The following is a 22,644-nucleotide window of genomic DNA, read 5'->3' as shown; positions in this document are numbered from 1 at the left end:
CCGCACCAAGTCTACGGTGCGCGTCGCCAGCCCGACCCGGCCTGTTCCTGCCACTCGCACCAAACCTACGGTGCGCGTCGCCAGCCCGGTCCGGCCTGTTCCTGCCACCCGCACCAAGTCTACGGTGCGCGTCGCCAGCCTGACCCGGCCTGTTCCTGCCACCCGCACCAAGTCTACGGTGCGCGTCGCCAGCCTGACCCGGCCTGTTCCTGCCACTCGCACCAAACCTACGGTGCGCGTCGCCAGCCCGGTCCGGCCTGTTCCTGCCACCCGCACCAAGTCTACGGTGCGCGTCGCCAGCCCGACCCGGCCTGTTCCTGCCACTCGCACCAAACCTACGGGGCGCGTCGCCAGCCCGGTCCGGCCTGTTCCTGCCACCCGCACCAAGTCTACGGTGCGCGTCGCCAGCCCGACCCGGCCTGTTCCTGCCACTCGCACCAAACCTACGGTGCGCGTCGCCAGCCCGGTCCGGCCCGTCTCTCTTCCACGCACCAAGCCAGGGGTGCGAGTCGTCAGCCTGGTAAGGCCCATTCCTCCTCCACGCACCAGGCCAGGGGTGCGCGTCGTCAGTCTGGCTCCGGCCAGCGGGGACAGACTGGACCAGGGGCGCATTGGGGGGTGTATTGTAGGGTGGTGGTCAAGGCCGGAGCCAGAACCGCCACCGAGGAGGTATGCCCGCCCAGCCCTCCCCTGTTTTGGTTAGTTGAGGCGCGGTCGCAGTCCGCGCCTTTAGGGCGGGGTACTGTCACACCCTGGCTCTGGGACTCATTATGTTGAGCCAGGGTGTGTGCATTCTATGTGTTCATTTTCTATGTTGGGTTATATTTCTTTGTTTGAAGGAGTGACTCCCAATCAGAGGTAACGAGTGTCAGCTGTTGGCTCGTTGTCTCTGATTGGGAGCCATATTTAATCTGTATGTTTTCCTTTGGGTGTTGTGGGTTTTTGTTCCTTATTCGGTCAGTGTAACCGTGGACTTCACGAGTCGTGTTTTGTTTATATTTAGATACTTTAATATAATAAAGTCATGTTTCTTTCACACGCTGCGCCTTGGTCTACTTCGCTACTAGACGATCGTGACAGAAACGGTGTCATTGTCACAGAAGTTTTGAAATCAGTGGAATTCCCGGTGGAAGCAGAGAGATGATTGCCAAATGCGGAGAGAGTCCAAAAAGAGAACACAGAAATAAGGCTGTTGTGTAAAACACCTGTCTCCGTATTGTATCTTAAAACTTGGGGCAACCATGGCATCCATGACAGAGGGAGAAGCGTTCATCCATGTATACAAGTAAGAGTCTAGCTACATTTTCAGATATTATACGTTTCAAATGTTGTCAGAAAGTAGTTTTTTCATTGCAAGTTAAAGTGTATTGTTAGCTAGCTGGCTAACGTTAGCTGGCTGGCTCGCTAGCTAACGTTACGTGTATGATCTGTGTAGGAGCTCTAGAAAGAGGCCCAAGTTCCCGAGTTGGAATTCCGAGTTGGATGACCATTCAAATTGATTTTTCCCAGAGTTTTTTTTCCCCCCCAGTTGTTTTGAACACGGCATTAGAGTTGGGATTATGTTTCATTGTTTAGCTAGCTAGCTACATGTCTAAACAAAATACTTCCCTATGCAAGTAACCATTTCACTGTACCGTTTACACCTTCTGTATCCTGTACATGTGATATAGTGTGTGTTTATCAGAGACGGTAATGTGAAGAACAACACGACCTGCACCAAAGTCAGATTAGGATATAGGCCATGGACTAGATGCAGTTTATTTTTAGAACTACTTTTTGCTAGTACCTTCACCACTTTTAGTCTTGAAATCTTTGGTGGTTTTACTACACTGTGAATTCTTAAAGCGATGAGTGGGGCTAAGGCTTAAGAGGGTGTGAACAATGCTGAATGGGTGTTGACAAAGAAGAACTCTCCAGTAGGTGTACCAAAACATTCTCGGGCCATTTTCTCAAAAGTGGGGTTACAAGTTTATCAACTTTCAAAGCAGAATTACTTTCTCATTGTTCCTCAACTACAGCTCGGAGTCTCTACTTTTATCCGATGTAAAAAACACCATGTAAAATGTTGCTACATAGGACTGAATCCATGTGGTGAGTGAAATATGTTGTTGCCCCACCTAGCTATTTTAAGATGAATGCACTAACTGTAAGTCTCTTTGGATAAGAGTGTCTGCTAAATGACTAAAATGTAAATGTAGTAATCAGAATTTTGCTGGTCCGCAAAACCATGCTCATCGTTATCATATTTCTCAGCATTCTCCATTGCAGTTTTATTTTTAGAATTGTTTGTTGCAATATCTGAGTGATTAATTAATACATTAATTCATTTTTCTAAACTAATCCATTCTGTTACTGAAATGGTTGTTCCAGTTTAGATGGTTTTGGTCACGTGTCAAACTCATTCCACGGAGGGCCGAGTGTCTGCGGGTTTTCGCTCCACCCTTGTACTTGATTGATGAATTAGGTCACTAATTAGTAAGGAACTCACCTGGTTGTCTAGCTCTTAATTGAAAGGAAAAACCAAAAACCCGCAGACACTCGGCCCTCCGTGGAAGGAGTTTGACACCCCTGGTTTAGGTAGTCTCATTCATTCATCTTTTTATCCCTGGCAGTCATTCTGAATGCAGATTGTGGGAATCCACTCTGGCTGGATTCCAATAGGAATTAAACATCACTGTGCAAGCCAGCATAATTTGACTTGATGTGCGTTTTGCTTTAGCTTAGGGCTGCCCAACCCTCTTCCTGGAGATTTACCGTCCTGTGGGTTGTCAGTCCAACCCTAATTTAACACACCTGATTCTACTTATTAGCTGCTCAACAAGACCTTAACTAGCTGAATCAGATATGCTAAATTAGGGTTGGACTGAAAACCTACAGGACAGTAGATCTCCAGGAAGAGGGTTGGGCAGCCCTGCTTTAGCTTATGCTGGTCACCAGTGTCCAAAACACAACGAAGGCTGGTCACCAGCGCAAACCCAATGAAGGCAGGTCTGCCAGCATAACCAGCTAGACCATGCTGGTCAGACCAGCTAGACCGTACTGTTCTGCCAGCATAACCAGCTAGACCAGGGTTCTTCAATTCCGGTCCTGTAGGGCCGAAACACTTCTGTTTTTTATTTCTACCTGGTAGTTAATTGCACTCACCTGGTGTCCCAGGTCTGAATTAGCCCCTGATTAGAAGGAGAGGATAAAAAACAGAGGTGTTTCGGCCCTCCAGGACCGGAATTGAAGAAACCTGAGCTAGACCATGCTGATGTACTAGCAAAACCAGTTAGACCATGCTGGTCAGACCAGCTTGACCAGCATCTGACCAGCACTGACCAGCATAGACCAGCATGGACCCACTTGAAATGTATGCTGGTCTATGCTGTCTTTTTCAGCAGGGTGTACGAGCATGTCAGAGAGAGACAGAGAGTGTGTGTGTATGACTGTGTGTGTGCGCACACAATTGCAGGTTTGTGTATGCATCTGTATGAATGTATCAGTGGAGGCTCCTCAGAGGAGGAAGGGGAAGACCATCCTCCTCAGTGAATTTCATAAAAATAAAAATGGTAAAACATTAAAAAAGTTATCCTTTTTAGATAAAACTATACAAATATATCCACGTCACCAAATAATTGATTAAAACACACTGTTTTGCAATTAAGGTCTACAGTAGCCTCAACAGCACTCTGTAGGGTAGCACCAAGTTATAGCCGGAGGACAGCTAGCTTCAGTCCTCCTCTTGGTACATTGACTTCAATACAAAACCTAGGAGGCTCTTGGTTCTCACCCCCTTCCATAGACTTACACAGTAATTATGACAACTTCCGGAGGACGTCCTCCAACCTATCAGAGCTCTTGCAGCATGAACTGACATGTTGTCCACCCAATCAAAGGATCAGAGAATGAATCTAGTCCTGAAAGCATAAGCTACAGCTAGCTAGCACTGCAGTGCATTAATGTGATGAGTATTTGAATCAAAGAGAGAAAAAGACAATAGTTGAACAGTTTTCAACAAATTAATTTCTTCAAAAATGAAGGAGAAGCAAGAGAGAGAGAGAGAGGGTGTCATTTTTTTCATGATCAGTTTCACTTACTTAGCTAGCAAATGCAGCTGGCTAGTTTAGTTACTCAAACACCCGGCTCAAACAGAGGGATGCTATGTTAGCTAGCTGCCTATGACTATCCAACACAACACTGGAACTCTTCCAAGTCAAGGTATGCTTTTGGTTTTATTAATTTATTGCCACCGGGGCCCGCCGGTGTAACTGCTTACTGAATATACACTGTAAAGTTACTGCATGATTGTAGCGGGTTTACTAACGCATTAGTTCTATTAGCTATGTTGACTAGGACGTTACTTAAGCTAAAATGGGGACAACGATGTAAGCTGTGTGTAGCGGTTATGACATGATTTGGCTTGGAAAGGTTTTTTCGCTTGGTCACATAGCTGATGTGTGGTTCATTGAAGTCCACAAATGAAGGGAAAAGGTGAGAGGAGGAGAGTGCATAGAGGCGAGAAGGAATACAATGTGGCTGCTATGAAAGTGAACTGTTTATGCGTGATCAGGGGTGTATTCATCCCACTGATTCTGTTGAAAAACATTTCTTAAACGGAAGCAAACGAAACAGGGATAAAAATACCTGAATTTGTTCAATAGAAACTCTTGTTGGACTAATGATTACACCCTAGATAAGCTAGATGCATGCAAGAGTGTGCAAGGCGGTATTGAATGTGTCCCTGTCTGTCCATGTGTCATTGTCTGTCATCTCAAATATTTATCTCGACCTGTGTGCACCTATGTTGTAAACTTTAATTCATAGGCTAGGTTGCAGCAACCTCATCATGGGTATAGGGAAAATTTGAGTGTCATGTAGTAGCCTAAACCTATCGATGTTACATTGAACTGGGTAAATGGTATATGAATGCTCATGAAAAATAATACTGTCCTCCCTCATCATAAACGGCACTGACCGCCACTGGTATGTAAGTACAGTGGGGAGAACAAGTATTTGATACACTGCAGATTTTGCAGGTTTTCCTACTTACAAAGCATGTAGAGGTCTGTAATTTTTATCATAGGTACACTTCAACTGTGAGAGACGGAATCTAAAACAAAAATCCAGAAAATCACATTGTATGATTTTTAAGTAATTCATTTGCATTTTATTGCATGACATAAGTATTTGATCACCTACCAACCAGTAAGAATTACGGCTCTCACAGACCTGTTAGTTTTTCTTTAAGAAGCCCTCATGTTCTCCACTCATTACCTGTATTAACTGCACCTGTTTGAACTTGTTACCTGTATAAAAGACACCTGTCCACACACTCAATCAAACAGACTCCAACCTCTCCACAATGGCCAAGAACAGAGAGCTGTGTAAGGACATCAAGGATAAAATCGTAGACCTGCACAATGCTGGGATGGGCTACAGGACAATAGGCAAGCAGCTTGGTGAGAAGGCAACAACTGTTGGCGCAGTTATTAGAAAATTGAAGAAGTTCAAGATGACGGTCAATCACCCTCGGTCTGGGGCTCCATGCAAGATCTCACCTCGTGGGGCATCAATGATCATGAGGAAGGTGAGGGATCAGCCCAGAACTACACGGCAGAACCTGGTCAATGACCTGAAGAGAGCTGGGACCACAGTCTCAAAGAAAACCATTAGTAACACACTACGCCGTCATGGATTAAAATCCTGCAGCGCACGCAAGGTCCCCCTGCTCAAGCCAGCGCATGTCCAGGCCCGTCTGAAGTTTGCCAATGACCATCTGGATGATCCAGAGGAGGAATGGGAGAAGGTCATGTGGTCTGATGAGACATAAATAGAGCTTTTTGGTCTAAACTCCACTCGCCGTGTTTGGAGGAAGAAGAAGGATGAGTTCAACCCCAAGAACACCATCCCAACCGTGAAGCATGGAGGTGGAAACGTAATTCTTTGGGGATGCTTTTCTGCAAAGGGGACAGGACGACTGCACCGTATTGAGGGGAGGATGGATGGGGCCATGTATCGCGAGATCTTGGCCAACAACCTCCATCCCTCAGTAAGAGCATTGAAGATGGGTCGTGGCTGGGTCTTCCAGCATGACAACGACCCAAAACACACAGCCAGGGCAACTAAGCAGTGGCTCCGTAAGAAGCATCTCAAGGTCCTGGAGTGGCCTAGCCAGTCTCCAGACCTGAACCCAATAGAAAATCTTTGGAGGGAGCTGAAAGTCCGTATTGCCCAGCGACAGCCCCGAAACCTGAAGGATCTGGAGAAGGTCTGTATGGAGGAGTGGGCCAAAATCCCTGCTGCAGTGTGTGCAAACCTGGTCAAGACCTACAGGAAACGTATGATCTCTGTAATTGCAAACAAAGGTTTCTGTACAAAATATTAAGTTCTGCTTTTCTGATGTATCAAATACTTATGTCATGCAATAAAATTCAAATTAATTACTTAAAAATCATACAATGTGATTTTCTGGATTTTTGTTTTAGATTCCGTCTCTCACAGTTGAAGTGTACCTTACAGACCTCTACATGCTTTGTAAGTAGGAAAACCTGCAAAATCGGCAGTGTATCAAATACTTGTTCTCCCCACTGTATGTATGAATGAGAGAGAGAGAGAGAGAGAGAGAGAGAGAGGGTGTGTGCGTATGTGTGTGTGCAAATTCATGTGTGTATGACTGTGTGTGTGTGTGTGTGTGTGTGTGTGTGTGTGTGTGTGTGTGTGTGTGTGTGTGTGTGTGTGTGTGTGTGTGTGTGTGTGTGTGTGTGTGTGTGTGTGTGTGTGTGTGTGTGTGTGTGTGTGTGTGTGTGTGTGAGTGCATGCCGTGGGGAGGACACAGGGAGCAAGTGCACTACCTCACATACAGCGCATTCAGAAAGTATTCAGACCCTTTACTCAGTACTTTGTTGAAGCACCTTTGGCAGCGATTACAGCCTTGAATCTTCTTGGGTATGACGATACAAGCTTGGCACACCGGTATTTGGGGAGTTTCTCCCATTCTTCTCTGCAGATCCTCTCAAGCTCTGTCAAGTTGGATGGGGAGCGTTGCTGAACAGCTATTTTCAGGTCTCTCCAGAGATGTTAGATCGGGTTCAAGTCCGGGCTCTGGACATTCAAAGACACTCCTGTGTTGTCTTGGCTGTGTGCTTAGAGTTGTTGTCCTGTTGGAAGGTGAACCTTCACCCCAGTCTGAGGTCCTGAGCGCTCTGGAGCAGGTTTTCATCAAGGATCTCTCTGTACTTTTCTCTGTTAATCTTTCTCTCGATCCTGACTAGTCTCCCAGTCCCTGACGCTGAAAAACATCCCCACAGCATGATGCTGCCACCACCATGCTTCACCGAATGGTGCCAGGTTTCCTCCAGACAAGACACTTGGCATTCAGGCCAAAGAGTTCAATCTTGGTTTCATCAGACCAGATAATCTTGTTTCTCATGGTCTGAGAGTCTTTAGGTGCATTTTGACAAACTCCAAGCGGGCTGTCATGTGCCTTTTACTGATGAGTGGCTTCCGTCTGGCCACTCTACCATAAAGGCCTGATTGGTGGAGTGCTGCAGAGATGGTTGTCCTTCTGGAAGGTTCTCCCATCTCCACAGAAGAACTGGAACTCTGTCAGAGTGACCATCGGGTTCTTGGTCACCTCCCTGACCAAGGCCGTTCTCCCCCGATTGCTCAGTTTTGCCGGGCGGCCAGCTCTAGGAAGAGTCTTGGTGGTTCCAAACTTCTTCCATTTAAGAATGATGGAGGCCACTGTGTTTTTGGGGACCTTCAACGCTGCAGAACTTTTTTGGTACACTTCCCCAGATCTGTGCCTCGACACAATCCTGTCTCGGAGCTCTACGGACAATTCCTTCGACCTCATGGCTTGGTTTTTGCTCTGACATGCACTGTCAATTGTGGGACCTTATATAGATAGGTGTGTGCCTTTCCAAATCATGTCCAATCAATTAAATTGACCACAGGTGTAGAAACATCTCAAGGATGATCAATGGAAACAGGATGCACCTGAGCACAATTTCGAGTCTCATAGCAAAGGGTCTGTAAATATGTAAATAAGGTATTTCTGTTTCTTATTTTTATAAATTTGCAAACATTTCAAAAAAACTGTTTTCGCTTTGTCATTATGGGGTAGATAAAAAAAATGCATTTAATCAATTTTAGAATAAGGCTGTAATGTAACAAAATGTGGAAAATGTAAAGGGCTCTGAATACTTTCCAAATGCACTGTATAGACACCCCCGGCCCCTAGCCTACCTGCAGCAGCATCCAAACACAGCCCCAAGCTGTCCCTGACCAAGACAGCTAGCACACCCTGTCAAACATACACTCCCACGGGGAAACGCTGATCTCCTCAGAATCTTTAAAAATTGTTTTGCTCAACACCGTTTCCCCAGGAGTGTCCTTAATTAAGAAATGAAAATAATTAGTAGTGTGTCTACTGTACTGTCTTTTCCAGACGCAGGTCTTATACTGTGTGTTTCAGAGATAGTAACAAAGACTCAGCAGAGTGTCTTCCAACTAACACAAACATTGCTGTGAAATACCTATCAAAAATGCAGAATGTCATGCTTATAGGACTTACAGACTTGGAGGAGTCCTTATCAACCTTGGCCTCTGTCTCCCATAGGTGATGGCCATCTACAGAAGGGAGAGTAGAAAAGAGTGAGGGTGAGCATGTGAAAAAATTATATGTGAGAAATGTCCAGTATTGAGATTTGTACAAATTAATAACTACCGAAAATAGCTATACTAATTCATGTCAATGTTGACATCATAAGCCATGATGTTGTGAATGGTTTTATTATTAGCTCTGTATGACATCAGTGATCTATTAAACAGCTCCAACCGAACCAAGGCTATCACCAACATCAGTTGAGTTTGCCGATGAGCTCATATCCTCAGTCTCAGTCTTGGTTAACCCACTTGGGCTGAGGGGGCCGAGCCACAGCCCATACCAAAGGGATCTGTGACGTCTTTGGTCAATGAGAGACACCCTGAATTCATTCCTTTGTGGAATCCCAAACTGCATGACCAATTGTGACTCGTGGGCTTGTTAATGAGGTTATAAAATGGGGATTCCGATAACCAATGGGCTGTGAATGACTGGAAAGTGAAGCCTTGGCATTGAGTCTCTCTCCCCAACCCACCGTCGGTCTTTTCAAATAGCTCATATTCAAATATCGGTGCTTTTGTCATGCTCATTAAAGTATTATTAAATGTTTTATTTGTTTTATATTCTGTTAATGAAACTTCTTTTAACTTTCAACTTGTAACAAACAGGCTTTCCCATCAGGCAATAAAATAGGGCATCACAGCTGTTGGAAACATGGGTCCTAAAAAATGTCCTATTTTGCTACTCTTCTATGAGACATCAACAAAAAGTCATTCAATTTTGTGCAGATGAGGGATATACATTTTAAAATATAGTATACATCTAATCAATTTTTTTCTATCATGATGGAACGATCCACAACCCTATATCCTAGACACCCACCTGAGCGACCCATACACCAAAGAGAAGTCCCCATCTGTTTTATGGACCTGCTGTGAGTTGCCTATATGCAGCCAAAACAGAAAGATAAATGCGGTCAGAGACCTACTGGAGCAGCACCGCCCCCTCAAGATTCTGAGCCTGCCTGGCAGGGTTGGTCTTACAAAGCCAGAGCCCCCTGATGGGAGAGCATAATATACAAGGAAATTCTCAAAGCTGCTAATGAGAACCTTGACGACCTTGTACCTAGCCGGTGGGGATTCCGGTGGGGTACCCCCACCCAGGTAGTGGCAGTTCTGGCAACACTGGCTGCAGTAACCCATGGGGGGGGGGTCACACTCGGACAATCAGAGAAGGGGCATATTATTGTGGCCCAGGTGGCACAAAATAATCAAAGGTCTGACTGCACGGAGATGCTTGGGGAAAATGGTTACAACGGGGGACCAGAGTGTTTGTGTCTTAGGTGAAGAGGGTGGATCTGATCTCCATCACCTATGACTTGACATAGATTAAATAGATTAATCAAATCTTACATTGTTGTCAATTTTTGCTCAATCTTGCATGCTTTCTCAAACAGCTGTAACTGTATATGCATTTGTAAATCGGGTCCTTTCTTGAGTTGGGCTCTGGGATGTAACAACCGTTGAGCATCTGATCTTATGGTTGATTGTGGAGGAAAGGGGTTGAGTGTGTTAGAGTATGTGCGTGTGTGTTTATCCCACATCTGTTGGAAGGGGGTAAGGATGTTTGGGAGAATATAGGATGAACCACAATAATTGTTTGCTAAAATAATAATTGCTTGTCAAAAATGTAATGTAATACAATGGCAATCCGGGTTATAGGTTAAAATCCTACGCATGAACTGCCAACATTATTACGCATATTAATTGATAATGATGGAAAATAAGATATGCAAGATATTTGAATAGATATATATTTTTAAATAGCTATATTTATATATTGAGGTGAGAGCATTGGAAATGCTTTTGGCGGTTGACCTGCTTCTGTTTTGTGGGTGGCACTGTGTGCTCTTTTCGATGGATGGGTCCTGGCCTCTCGGGGGGCCTAGGGATCCGGGGGGACGGGGGTGGTATGCCGATCACTGGGATGAAGGCCCAACTTGGGATGGGGAGGGGCTTTAGCGGGGGAATTAATGGAGAACAATTGGAGGATTACTTAGTAGCAATTCAAATATCATGGTACAGCTATATGGACACTCAATCACTATGGTATTTTTTATTGGTAAATTTACAAACATATATAATGATAAATAGATCTGAAACTTGTATCTCATTATGGTATGTGGTGAAATAAGTATAGCCAGTTATAATTGTAATGGCTTAGCAGATAATAACAAAAGAATAACAATATTTACATGGCTCAAAGAGAAGGAATATAGTATCTATTGTTTACAGGAAACTCATTCAACAATTCTAGATGAAGATGTGTGGAAAAAGGAATGGGGGGGTGAAATGTACTTCTCCCATGGAAAGTAATAAAGGTAAATATATATTTTTTAAGGATATGTATATGTGTATGTACAGTTGAAGTCGGAAGTTTACATACACTTAGGTGTCATTAAAACATTGTTTTTCAACCACTCCACAAATGTCTTGTTAACAAACTATAGTTTTGGCCAGTCGGTTAGGACATCTACTTTGTGCATGACACAAATAATTTTTCCAACAATTGTTTACAGACAGATTATTTCACTTATAATTCACTGTATCACAATTCCAGTGGGTCAGAAGTTTACATACACTAAGTTGACTGTGCCTTTAAACAGCTTGGGAAATTCCAGAAAATGATGTCATGGCTTTAGAAGCTTCTGATAGGCTAATTGACATCATTCGAGTCTGTGTGATTGCTTTATGCCTCTCTCCCATGTCAATATGCTTTGCCTATTGCTGTTCCAGTTAGTTCTTATTATACAATTTCATTGTAGAGCCCCAAGTCCCTCTCAAACTGCCTCAAATAGCTCCTTTGTTCCACCCCCCATACACGCGGAGACCAGCTCAATCGGTGCCTCCAGTGATGCTATCTCTTTCATTGTTACCCAACGCTTAGGTTTACCTCCACTGTACTCATATCCTTCCATATCCTTGTCTGTACATAATGCCCTGAATCTATTCTACAACACCCGGAAATTTGCCCCCTTTATTCTCTGTACCCAACGCACTAGAAGACCAGTTCTTAAAGCCTTTAGGCGTACCCTAATTCTAGTCCTCCTCTGTTCCTCTGGTGATGTAGAGGTTAACCAATGCCCTGCAGCCCCCAGTATCACTCCTACTCCCCAGGAGCTATCATTTGTTGACTTCTGTAACCGTAAAAGCATTGTTTTTTTGCATGTTAACATTTTTGCAGAAGCCTCCTCCCTAAGTTTGAGTTATTCACTGCGTTAGCGCACTCCGCCAACCCTGATGTTCTAGCAGTGTCTGAATCCTGGCTTAGGAAGGCCACCAAAAATTCAGAAATGTCCATCCCCAACTACAACATTTTCCGTCTAGATAGAACTGCCAAAGGGGGTGGAGATGCAATCTACTGTAGAGATCTATCATACCTGGATAGTATGAGCTCTATCATACTATCCAGGTCTGTGCCCAAACAGTTTGAGCTCCTACTTCTAAAAATCCACCTTTCCAGAAATAAGTCTCTCACTGTTGCCGCTTGCTACAGACCCCCCTCAGCCCCCAGCTGTGCCCTGGACACCATATGTGAATTGATTGCCCCCCATCTATCCTCAGAGTTCGTACTGCTTGGTGACCTAAACTGGGATATGCTTAACACCCCGGCCATCCTACAATCCAAACTAGATGCCCTCAATCTCACACAAATTATCAAGGAACCTACCAGGTACAACCCTAAATCCGTAAACATGGGCACCCTTATAGATTTCATCCTGACTAACTTACCCTCTAAATACACCTCCGCTGTCTTCAACCAGGATCTCAGCAATCACTGCCTTATTGCCTGCGTCCGTAACGGGTCCGCGGTCAAACGACCACCCCTCATCACTGTCAAACGCTCCCTAAAACACTTTAGCGAGCAAGCCTTCCTAATTGACCTGACCCAGGTATCCTGGATGGATATCGATCTCATTCCGTCAGTAGAGGATGCCTGGTTGTTCTTTAAAAGTGCTTTCCTCTCAATCTTAAATAAGCATGCCCCATTCAAAGAATTCAGAACTAAGAACAGATATAGCCCCTGGTTCTCCTCAGACTTGACTGCCCTTGACCAGCACAAAAACATCCTGTGGCGTACTGCATTAGCATCGAATAGCCCCCGCAATATGCAACTTTTCAGGGAAGTTAGGATCAAAAATACACAAGCAGTTAGGAAAGCAAAGGCTAGCTTTTTCAAACAGAAATGTGCAACCTGTAGCACTAACTCCAAAAAGTTTTAGGACACTGTAAAGTCCATGGAGAATAAGAGCACCTCCTCCCAGCTGCCCACTGCACTGAGGCTAGGAAACACTCACCACCGATAAATCTACAATTATCGAGAATTTCAACAAGCATTTTGCTACGGCTGGCCATGCTTTCCACCTGGCTACCACTACCCCGGCCACCAGCTCTGCACCCTCCGCTGCAACTTGCCCATGCCCCCCCCCCCCCCCCCCCCCCCCCCCCACGCTTCTCCTTCACACAAATTCAGACAGCTGATGTTCTGACAGAGCTGCAAAATCTAGACCCCTACAAATCATCTGGGCTAGACAATATGGACCCTTTCTTTCTAAAATTAGCCGCCGAAATTGTCGCAACCCCAATTACTAGCCTTGGTTTCTCAAATGACTACCTCGCCTGGTTCACCAACTACTTCTCAGATAGAGTTCAATGTGTCAAATCGGAGGGCCTGTTGTCTGGACCTATGGCAGTCTCTATGGGGGTGCCACAGGGTTCAATTCTTGGGCCGACACTTTTCTCTGTGTATATCAATGATGTCGCTCTTGCTGCTGGTGATTCTCAGATCCACCTCTACACAGACGACACCATTTTGTATACATCTGGCCCTTCATTGGACACTATGTTAACAAACCTCCAAACGAGCTTCAATGCTATACAACACTCCTTCCGTAGCCTCCAACTGCTCTTAAACACAAGTAAAACTAAATGCATGATCTTCAATCGAACGCTGCTGGCACCCGCCCACCCGACTAGAATCACTACTCTCGACAGGTCTGACCTAGAGTATGTGGACAACTACAAATACCTAGGTGTCTGGTTAGACTGTACACTCTCCTTCCAGACTCACATTAAGCATCTCCAATCCAAAGTTAAATCTAGAATCGGCTTCCTATTTCGCAACAAAGCCTCCTTCACTCATGCTGCCAAACATGCCCTCGTAAAACTGACTATCCTACCGATCCTTGACTTTGGCGATGTCATTTACAAAATAGCCTCCAACACTCTACTCAGCAAATTGGATGTAGTCTATCACAGTGCCATCCGTTTTGTCACCAAAGCCCCATATACTACCCACCACTATGACCTGTATGCTCTTGTTGGCTGGTCCTCACTACATATGCTTCGCCAAACCCACTGGCTCCAGGCCATCTATAAATCACTACTAGGCAAATCCCCGCCTTATCTTAGCTCATTGGTCACCATAGCAACACCCACCCGTAGTATGCGCTCCAGCAGGTATATCTCACTGGTCATCCCCAAAGCCAACACCTCCTTTGGCCGCCATTCCTTCTAGTTCTCTGCTGCCAATGACTGGAACGAACTGCAAAAATCTCTGAAGCTGGAGACTCTTATCTCCCTCACTAACTTTAAGCATCAGTTGTCAGAGCACCTTACCGATCACTGCACCTGTACACAGCCCATCTGAAATTAGCCCACTCAACTACCTCATCCCCATATTGTTATTTATTTTGCTCATTTGCACCCCAGTATCTCTATTTGCAAATCATCGCTTGCACATCTAGCATTCCAGTGTTAATACTAATTGTAATTATTTTGCACTATGGCCTATTTATTGCCTTACCTCCATAACTTGCTACATTTGCACACACTGTATATATATTTCTGTTGTATTTTTTGACTTTATGTTTTGTTTTACCCCATATGTAACTCTGTGTTGTTGTTTTTATCGCACTGCTTTGCTTTATCTTGGCCAGGTCGCAGTTGTAAATGAGAACTTGTTCTCAACTGGCTTACCTGGTTAAATAAAGGTGAAATAAATAAAATAAATAAAAAATTAAATTGGAGGTGTACCTGTGGATGTATTTCAAGGCCTACCTTCAAACTCAGTGCCTCTTTGCTTGACATCATGGGAAAATCAAAAGAAATCAGCCAAGACCTCAGAAAAAAAATTGTAGACCTCCACAAGTCTGGTTCATCCTTGGGAGCAATTTCCAAATGCCTGAAGGTACCACGTTCATCTGTACAAACAATAGTACGCAAGTATAAACACCATGGGACCACGCAGCCGTCATACTGCTCAGGAAGGAGACGCGTTCTGTCTCCTAGAGATGAACATACTTTGGTTCGAAAAGTGCAAATCAATCCCAGAACAACAGCAAAAGACCTTGTGAAGATGCTGGAGGAAACAGGTACAAAAGTATCTATATCCACAGTAAAACAAGTGCTATATCGACATAACCTGAAAGGCCGCTCAGCAAGGAAGAAGCCACTGCTCCAAAACCACCATAAAAAAGCCAGACTACGGTTTGCAACTGTACATGGGGACAAAGATCGTACTTTTTGGAGAAATGTCCTCTGGTCTGATGAAAAAAAAATAGAACTGTTTGGCCATAATGACCATCGTTATGTTTGGAGGAAAAAGGGGGATCTTGCAAGCCGAAGAACACCATCCCAACTGTGAAGCACGGGGTTGACAGCATCATGCTGTGGGGGTGCTTTGCTGCAGGAGGGACTGGTGCACTTCACAAAATAAATGGCATCATGAGGAAGGAAAATTATGTGGATATATTGAAGCAACATCTCAAGACATCAGTCAGGAAGTTAAAGCTTGGTCGCAAATGGGTCTTCCAAATGGACAATAACCTCAAGCATATTTCCAAAGTTGTGGCAAAATGGCTTAAGGACAACAAAGTCAAGGTATTGGAGTGGCCTTCACAAAGCCCTGACTTCAATCCTATAGAAAATGTGTGGGCAGAACTGAAAAAGCGTGTGCGAGCAAGGAGGCCTACAAACCTGACTCAGTTACACCAGCTCTGTCAGGAGGAATGGGCCAAAATTCACCCAACTTATTGTGGGAAGCTTGTGGAAGGCTACCCGAAATGTTTGACCCAAGTTTAACAATTTAAAGGCAATGCTACCAAATACTAATTGAGTGTATGTAAACTTCTGACCCACTGGGAATGTGATGAAATAAATAAAAGCTGAAATAAACCATTCTCTCTACTTTTATTCTGACATTTCACATTCTTAAAATAAAGTGGTGATCCTAACTTTTTATTAGGATTAAATGTCAGGAATTGTGAAAAACTTTGTTTAAATGTATTTGGCTAAGGTGTATGTAAACTTCCGACTTCAACTGTATGTGTATGTGTATATATATATATATTCGCGAGAAGAAGAAAAAACATATGGGGGATTGGAAGTGATGCAGACAATTACATTGATGGAAGTTACAATCTATCTGCAATATTAAAGCTGATCTACCCCCTAAATAAAAAAAATCTAAATTCAATTTAAAAAAAGTCATTTTCACACAGTTATAAGAAACAGGTTATCCACTGCACTATTTTCTCTTACACCAATGACTCGTTAACAAAGCCTGAAATATAAATGAAATCACATTAAAAATGTATTTGGTGGGAATTAAACTTTGTAAAGAAGTGCCTTTGTAACAATTCTGGTCATTAACTGCTCTTTCAGATTGTAATGGGAACCCGGCTAAATTCAGGAAAACTGTTAAATCCCTAAAGGGTTCTACTTCCTGCTCCCTGCCACAACAAATTTATTCAGACACTGGCCTCATTACGGAAAACAATGCCATCATTGATGCATTTAATCACCATTTTATTTCAGCGGGCTATATTCCAAAAGTATGGAAATCAGCTCTTGTGCTGCCACTCCATAAGGGCGGGGATAGTAGTGATCTGAATAATTATCGCCCATTTCAAGGCTTCCTTATAGCTACGATTCTTGAATCCTTGGTAAATGCACAACTTTTCTCTTTTTTATCTGAGAAATGTATTTTGAATGTAAACCAATCAGGGTTTAAGCCTGGGCATAGCACTATTACAGCAACCACTTTAGTTGTTAATGATCTTGTCAATGCTTTAGACACTAAAATGAAAAGTTCTGCTTTGTTTGACGACCTGTCAAACGCTTTTGATACTGTTGATCATGCTATTTTATTGAATAGGTTGTCCTCGATAGGCATGAGCTCTGACGCCTGTTCATGGTTTAATGATTATCTTAGTGACAGAACTCAGGCTATCGTGATTGATTGTGTTAAGTCTACATTTCTTGATGTACATAAAGGTGTACCACAGGGGTCGATATTGGGACCTGTTCTCTTCACTATTTATATACACAATTGGTCAATCTTTTTAAAAAATCTACTTAATCTATATGCGATGATACTATTATGTATGCTATTGCCCCGACCGTGTCAAAACTACAGTCAGATTTTATAGCTATGCAGGAATCCCTTGCTGATTTAAAACATATGCTTAATACGGGCAAAACAAAATACATGTTTTTTTTAAACTCTCGTAAGAATGTTTCAGATGAACTATATGTTCGCTCAAATGTGTTCCCGCTTATAAAAACACTGAACAAAAACATAAACACAAAATGCAACAATTTCAAAGATTTTACTCAGTTACAGTTCATATAAGGAAATCAGTCAATTGAAATAAATTCATTAGGCCCTAATCTATGGATATTACATGACTGGGAATACAGATATGCATCTGTTGGTCACAGATACCTTTAACAAAAAGGTAGGAGTGTGGAACAGAAAACCAGTCAGTATCTGGTGAGACCACTATTTGCCTCATGCAGCACAACACATCTCCTTCGCGTAGAGCAGATCAGGTTGTTGATTGAGGCCTGTGAAATGTTGTCCCACTCCTTTTCAATGGCTGTGCAAAGTTGCTGGATATTGGCAGGAACTGGTACATGCTGTCATACACATTGATTCAGAGCATCCCAAACATGCTCAATGGGTGACATGTCTGGTGAGTATGCAGGCCATGGAAGAACTGGGACATTCCAGCTTCCAGGTACAGATCCTTGCGACATGGGGCCATGCATTATCATGCTGAAACACAAGGTGATGGTGGCGGATGAATGGCATGACAATGGGCCTCAGGATCTCGTCACGGTGTTCCTGTGCATTCAAATTGTCATCGATAAAATGCAATTCTGTTCGTTGTCCATAACTTATGCCTGACCATACCATAACCCCACTGCCACCATGGGGCACTCTGTTCACAACGTTGACATCAGCAAACCGCTCCCCCACAAGACGCCATACACACTGTCTGCCATCTGCCCGGTACAGTTGAAACCAGGATTCATCCGTGAAGAGCACACTTCTCCAGTGTGCCAGTGGCCATCGAAGGTGAGCATTTGTCCACTAAAGTTGGTTATGACTCCAAACTGCAGTCAGGTCAAGAACCTGGTGTGGAAGACGAGCACGCAGATTAGCTTCCCTGAGACGGTTTCAGACAGTTTGTGCAGAAATTCTTCGTTTGTGTAAACCCACAGTTTCATCAGCTGTCTGGGTGGCTGGTTTCAGACGATCCCGCAGGTGAAGAAGCCGGATGTGGAGGTCCTGGGCTGGCGTAGTTACACATGGTACGCGGTTGTGAGGCGTGTTGGACGTACTGCCAAATTCTCTAAAACGACGTTGGAGGCGGCTTACGGTAGAGAAATTAACATTACATTCTCTGGCAACAGCTCTGGTGGACATTCCTGCAGGCAGCATGCCAATTGCACGCTCCCAATCAAAGGCGCAAATTGAGACATCTGTGGCATTGTGTTGTGTGAGAAAACTGCACATTTTAGAGTGGCCTTTGATTGTCCCCAGCACAAGGTGCACCTGTGTAATGATCATGCTGTTTAATCAGCTTCTTGATATGCCACACCTGCCAGGTGGATGGATTATCTGGGAAAGGGAGAAATGCTCACTAATAGGGATGTCAACTCATTCTGCACAAAATTTGAGAGAAATAAGCTTTTTGTGCGTATAGACAATTTCTGGGATCTTTTATTTCAGCTCATGAAACATGGGACCAACACTTTACATGTTGCGTTTATATTTTTGTTCAGTGTACTTAGGCATTTGGATTTATATGGATTTGACATTTAAAAAACATATAGATGAGCTGGTTAAGAAGCTAAGATTTAAAGTTGTATTTTTCTACAGAAACAGATCGTGCTTTTGTCTAAGCAGTAGGAAGTAGATTATTCAGTCAACCTTTTTATCTGTTCTTGATTATGGCGATATTATTTATTAAAATGCAGCTGCTACTACTCTTACACCTTTGGATGCTATCTACCAAAGTGCCCTTCGTTTTGTTACAGGTGATGATCATCACTGCATCCTGTATCAAAAGGTTGGCTGGACTTCTCTAAAGACCTGTAGAGCTCTACATTACTACTTCATAGACTTCCATCGTATCTAACTTTGCTGTTGAAGTATAGACACCTGAGTTGCCTAACCTGAGTTGCCTTCACAGGATTGGTTAACTCTTGAGGTTCCTAGGGTCTCCACTAGGGCTGTGGCGGTCATGAAATTTGTCAGCCGGTTATTGTTTGTTATTGTCATGCACGAGACTGCCGGTCTCACGGTAACTGACCATTAATGAACATAAACACATTTAGCATCTCCAGGCCTCCATGCATACAAGCTGCTAATGCACGCCTTTGGGAACATGTACATTTAAAAAAAAGTCTAATAAATCAATTTAATATGATCCATTATTTATTTTAGTCAGGTCTAAAGAAACATTATGAGATGAAGAAAATGTATTTCAGAAGAACAGAATATGAGTTGGCCTACTGTTGCTATGCTCCGTGCCATAGGCTGTAGGCTTGTTCATTTAGCAGACAATACAGTATATGCTTATAAGTCCCGTGCCATTATTTTATTTTATATGATTTTATTGTAAGAAGAATATAATTGAACTTAGCTGAATAAAATAGAAAGGATATTTTTCCCATTACTGAGCGAGTGTGCATATGAAGTGGCTATGTTGAGAATAAAAGTGATAATTTGAGGGCCTCCCGAGTGGCTTAGCGCTCTAAGACACTGCATCGCAGTTCTTGAGGCGTCACTACAGCCATGGGTTCGATGACCAAGAGACCCATGAGGTGGCGCACAATTGGTGTCGTTGGGGTTAGGGGAGGGTTTGGCCGGCCGGGATATCCTTGTCCCATCGCGCTCTAGCGACTCCTTGTGGCGGGCCGGGCACCTGCAAGCTGACATCAGTCACCAGCTGGACAGTGTTTCCTCCGACACATTGGTGTGACTGGCTTCCGGGTTAAGCGAGCAGTGTGTCAAGAAGCAGTGCGGCTTGGCAGGGTCATGTTTCGGAGGAGCATGGCTCTCGACCTTTGCCTCTCCTGAGTCCGTAGGGGAGTTGTAGCGATGGGACAAGACTGTAACTACCAATTGGATATCACGAAATTGGGGAGAAAAAGGGGTAAAAGTAAAAAATTATTTGAAACAGGTTCTATATGCTAGATTTACAGTTATTTGGCAACTTTTGTAGAACGTCTTAGAAATCCAAACATATATGGGCTGCATGGCGTGACTATTGGATATTGATGATTTGAGAAAGTGTCACGTCTCCTCCCGTTGCTCCCCTCCGGCGCTCTGATTCGCCGGTCTACTGAGCCACCGGTCTGAGCGCACCACCTCGGCAACACCTGAATTGAAACCCAACGCACCCTAATCACCTCCAGCGCACCTGCACCTCATTATCTCATCACCACCCTTATTTAGCCCTGGACTGTTCTGTATTGTGTTGTGTGTGATTGTTAAGCGTCATGTCGTTTACTCTGTCTTTCGCATTATTAAGTAAACCTTGACCTTGTTAATTCCTGCATCTGTGTCCTGCCTCTCGTATATCAGTACTCGTCACAGAAAGTAGCAAAAAAACTTGCACTCTTTTCCTTGCCTCGGCTGCACAGCTGTTCTCTCATCAAGTGATCATATTTTCACCCATCAGACTATTCTCAATTTAATCTTGTCTTTATTAATATGTCAAATTTGTTTCGATTTAGAATGGCCCATTATCAAATGGGCAGGAACAGGGGCAGGGGGAAAAAATACGTAATCTGCATGCACTCCAATAGTGAATGGAGGCCGAGCACTTTCCTGCCGATCCATTATGTACTGGAGAATGTGCTTACTATGAGCAGCTGATAAATAAATATAAAAAACTTATTTCACTTCACACATCAACCATTGTTTGAGTAGCATGCTCTCGCTGCCCGACAGGTGATATTCCGCCCACACTCTGTATGGCATGGGCTCTCCAACCTTGTTCCTGCAGCTACCCAGTCCTTAATTTGGGAAACCAAGTGAAATCTGTTCGGAAACATCGATAGTAACATATTTCACTACACTGTTGACTTACCGTCTGCGCACTCGAGAAAGGAATAAAGGAGAGAGAGCAGGTCATGGAAACGCATGGTGGTGAGATATTCTGTAGCTAAAGGTAATATGTCACCCCATTATTTATGAAAATATACAAAATTACTAGGCTATTAAAAACAGATACAAATTCACTAACTCTAAGCCGCCCTGCACAATCAATGAACCAACAGCAAAGAGAGATTAATGGCACCGGAGGAGATGGCTGCCGTTTTACAGGCTCCTAACCAATTGTGCTATTTTGTGTGTTTTTTCACGTTGTTTGTAACTTATTTTGTACATAATGTTTCTGCAACCGTCTCTTATGACTGAAAAGAGCTTCTGGATATCAGAACAGTGATTACTAACCTCGAACTGGACGAAGATTTTTTCTTTAACGAGTCGGACACAAAGGATTTACTGCTGATACCAGACCAGGCCCAAATCTCCGTCATTCGCATGAAGAAGAGACGCTGATACAGGGGACGCAGGTCCGGGTGCCTTGTGAGAATTAGTCGGCGAGTGGATAACCTGCCTCTAACATCCGTGCTATTGGCCAACGTGCAATCATTGGAGAATAAACTGGATGAGCTCCATTCAAGAATATCCTACCAATGGGACAACTGTAATATCTTATGTTTCACCGAGTCGTGGCATAACGACGACATGTATAATATTCAGTTGGATGGGTTTTCCGTGCATCGGCAAGACAGAACAGCGACCTCTGGTAAGGTGAGGGGTGTGGTGTGTGTCTATTTGTCAAAAACAGCTGGTGCGCGATGTCTAATATTAAGAAAGTCTCAAGGTTTTGCTTGGCTGAAGTAGAGCATTTAATGATAAGCTGTAGACCACACCATCTACCTGTAGACCACACTATCTGTCTATTTACCACCACAAACCGATGTTGGCACTAAGAGCGCACTCAACGAGCTGTATAAGGCCATAAGCAAACAAGAAAATGCTCATCCAGAACCGCCGCACCTAGTGGCCGGGAACTTTAATGCAGGGAAACTTAAATCCGTTTTCCCTCCTTTCTACCAGCATGTCAAATGTGCAACCAGAGGAAAATAAACTCTAGACCACCTTTACTCCACACACAGAGACGCGTACAAAGCTCTCCCTCACCCTCCATTTGGCAAATCTGAACATAATTCTATCCTCCTGATTCCTACAAGTACCAGTGACTCGCTCAATACGGAAGTGGTCAGATGATGCATATGCTAAGCTACAGGACTGTTTTGCTGGCACAGACTAGAATATGTTCTGGGATTCATCCGATGGCATTGAGGAGTATACCACATCAGTCACCGGCTTCATCAATAAGTGCATCGATGACGTCGTCCCCACAGTGACCGTACGTACATACCCCAACCAGAAGCAATGGCAACATCCAGACTGAGCTATAGGGTAGAGCTGTTGCTTCAAGGAGCGGGACTCTAACCCGGACGCTTACAAGAAATCCCGCTATGCCCTCCAACGAAGCATCAAACAGGCAAAGCGTCAATAAAGGACTAAGATTGAATCCTACTACACCGGCTCCGATGCGCATCGGATGTGGCAGGGCTTGCAAACTATTACGGACTACAAAGGGAAGCCCAGCCGCAAGCTGCCCA

General features: G+C 43.9%; 1 protein-coding gene across 1 annotated transcript in view; it reads right to left on the bottom strand.

The window, feature by feature from the left end:
- The window catches only part of LOC311114247 (nuclear factor of activated T-cells, cytoplasmic 1-like), a gene marked incomplete at both ends in the record, with an annotated part of 76,411 nt that overhangs the window by 24,097 nt on the left and 29,670 nt on the right, over positions 1 to 22,644 (bottom strand). Inside the window, one exon of the mRNA XM_084157167.1 lies at positions 8,558 to 8,613. Coding sequence (XP_084013293.1) covers positions 8,558 to 8,613 — 56 coding nt within the window. The remainder of the gene's footprint in view (positions 1 to 8,557; positions 8,614 to 22,644) is intronic.

The sequence above is a fragment of the Coregonus lavaretus genome (genome assembly GCF_964263955.1).
Source record: "Coregonus lavaretus genome assembly, chromosome: 3".
Lineage (NCBI taxonomy): Eukaryota > Metazoa > Chordata > Actinopteri > Salmoniformes > Salmonidae > Coregonus > Coregonus lavaretus.
The sequence above is the reverse complement of the archived record's forward strand: the minus strand, read 5'-3'. Positions and strand labels throughout refer to the sequence as shown.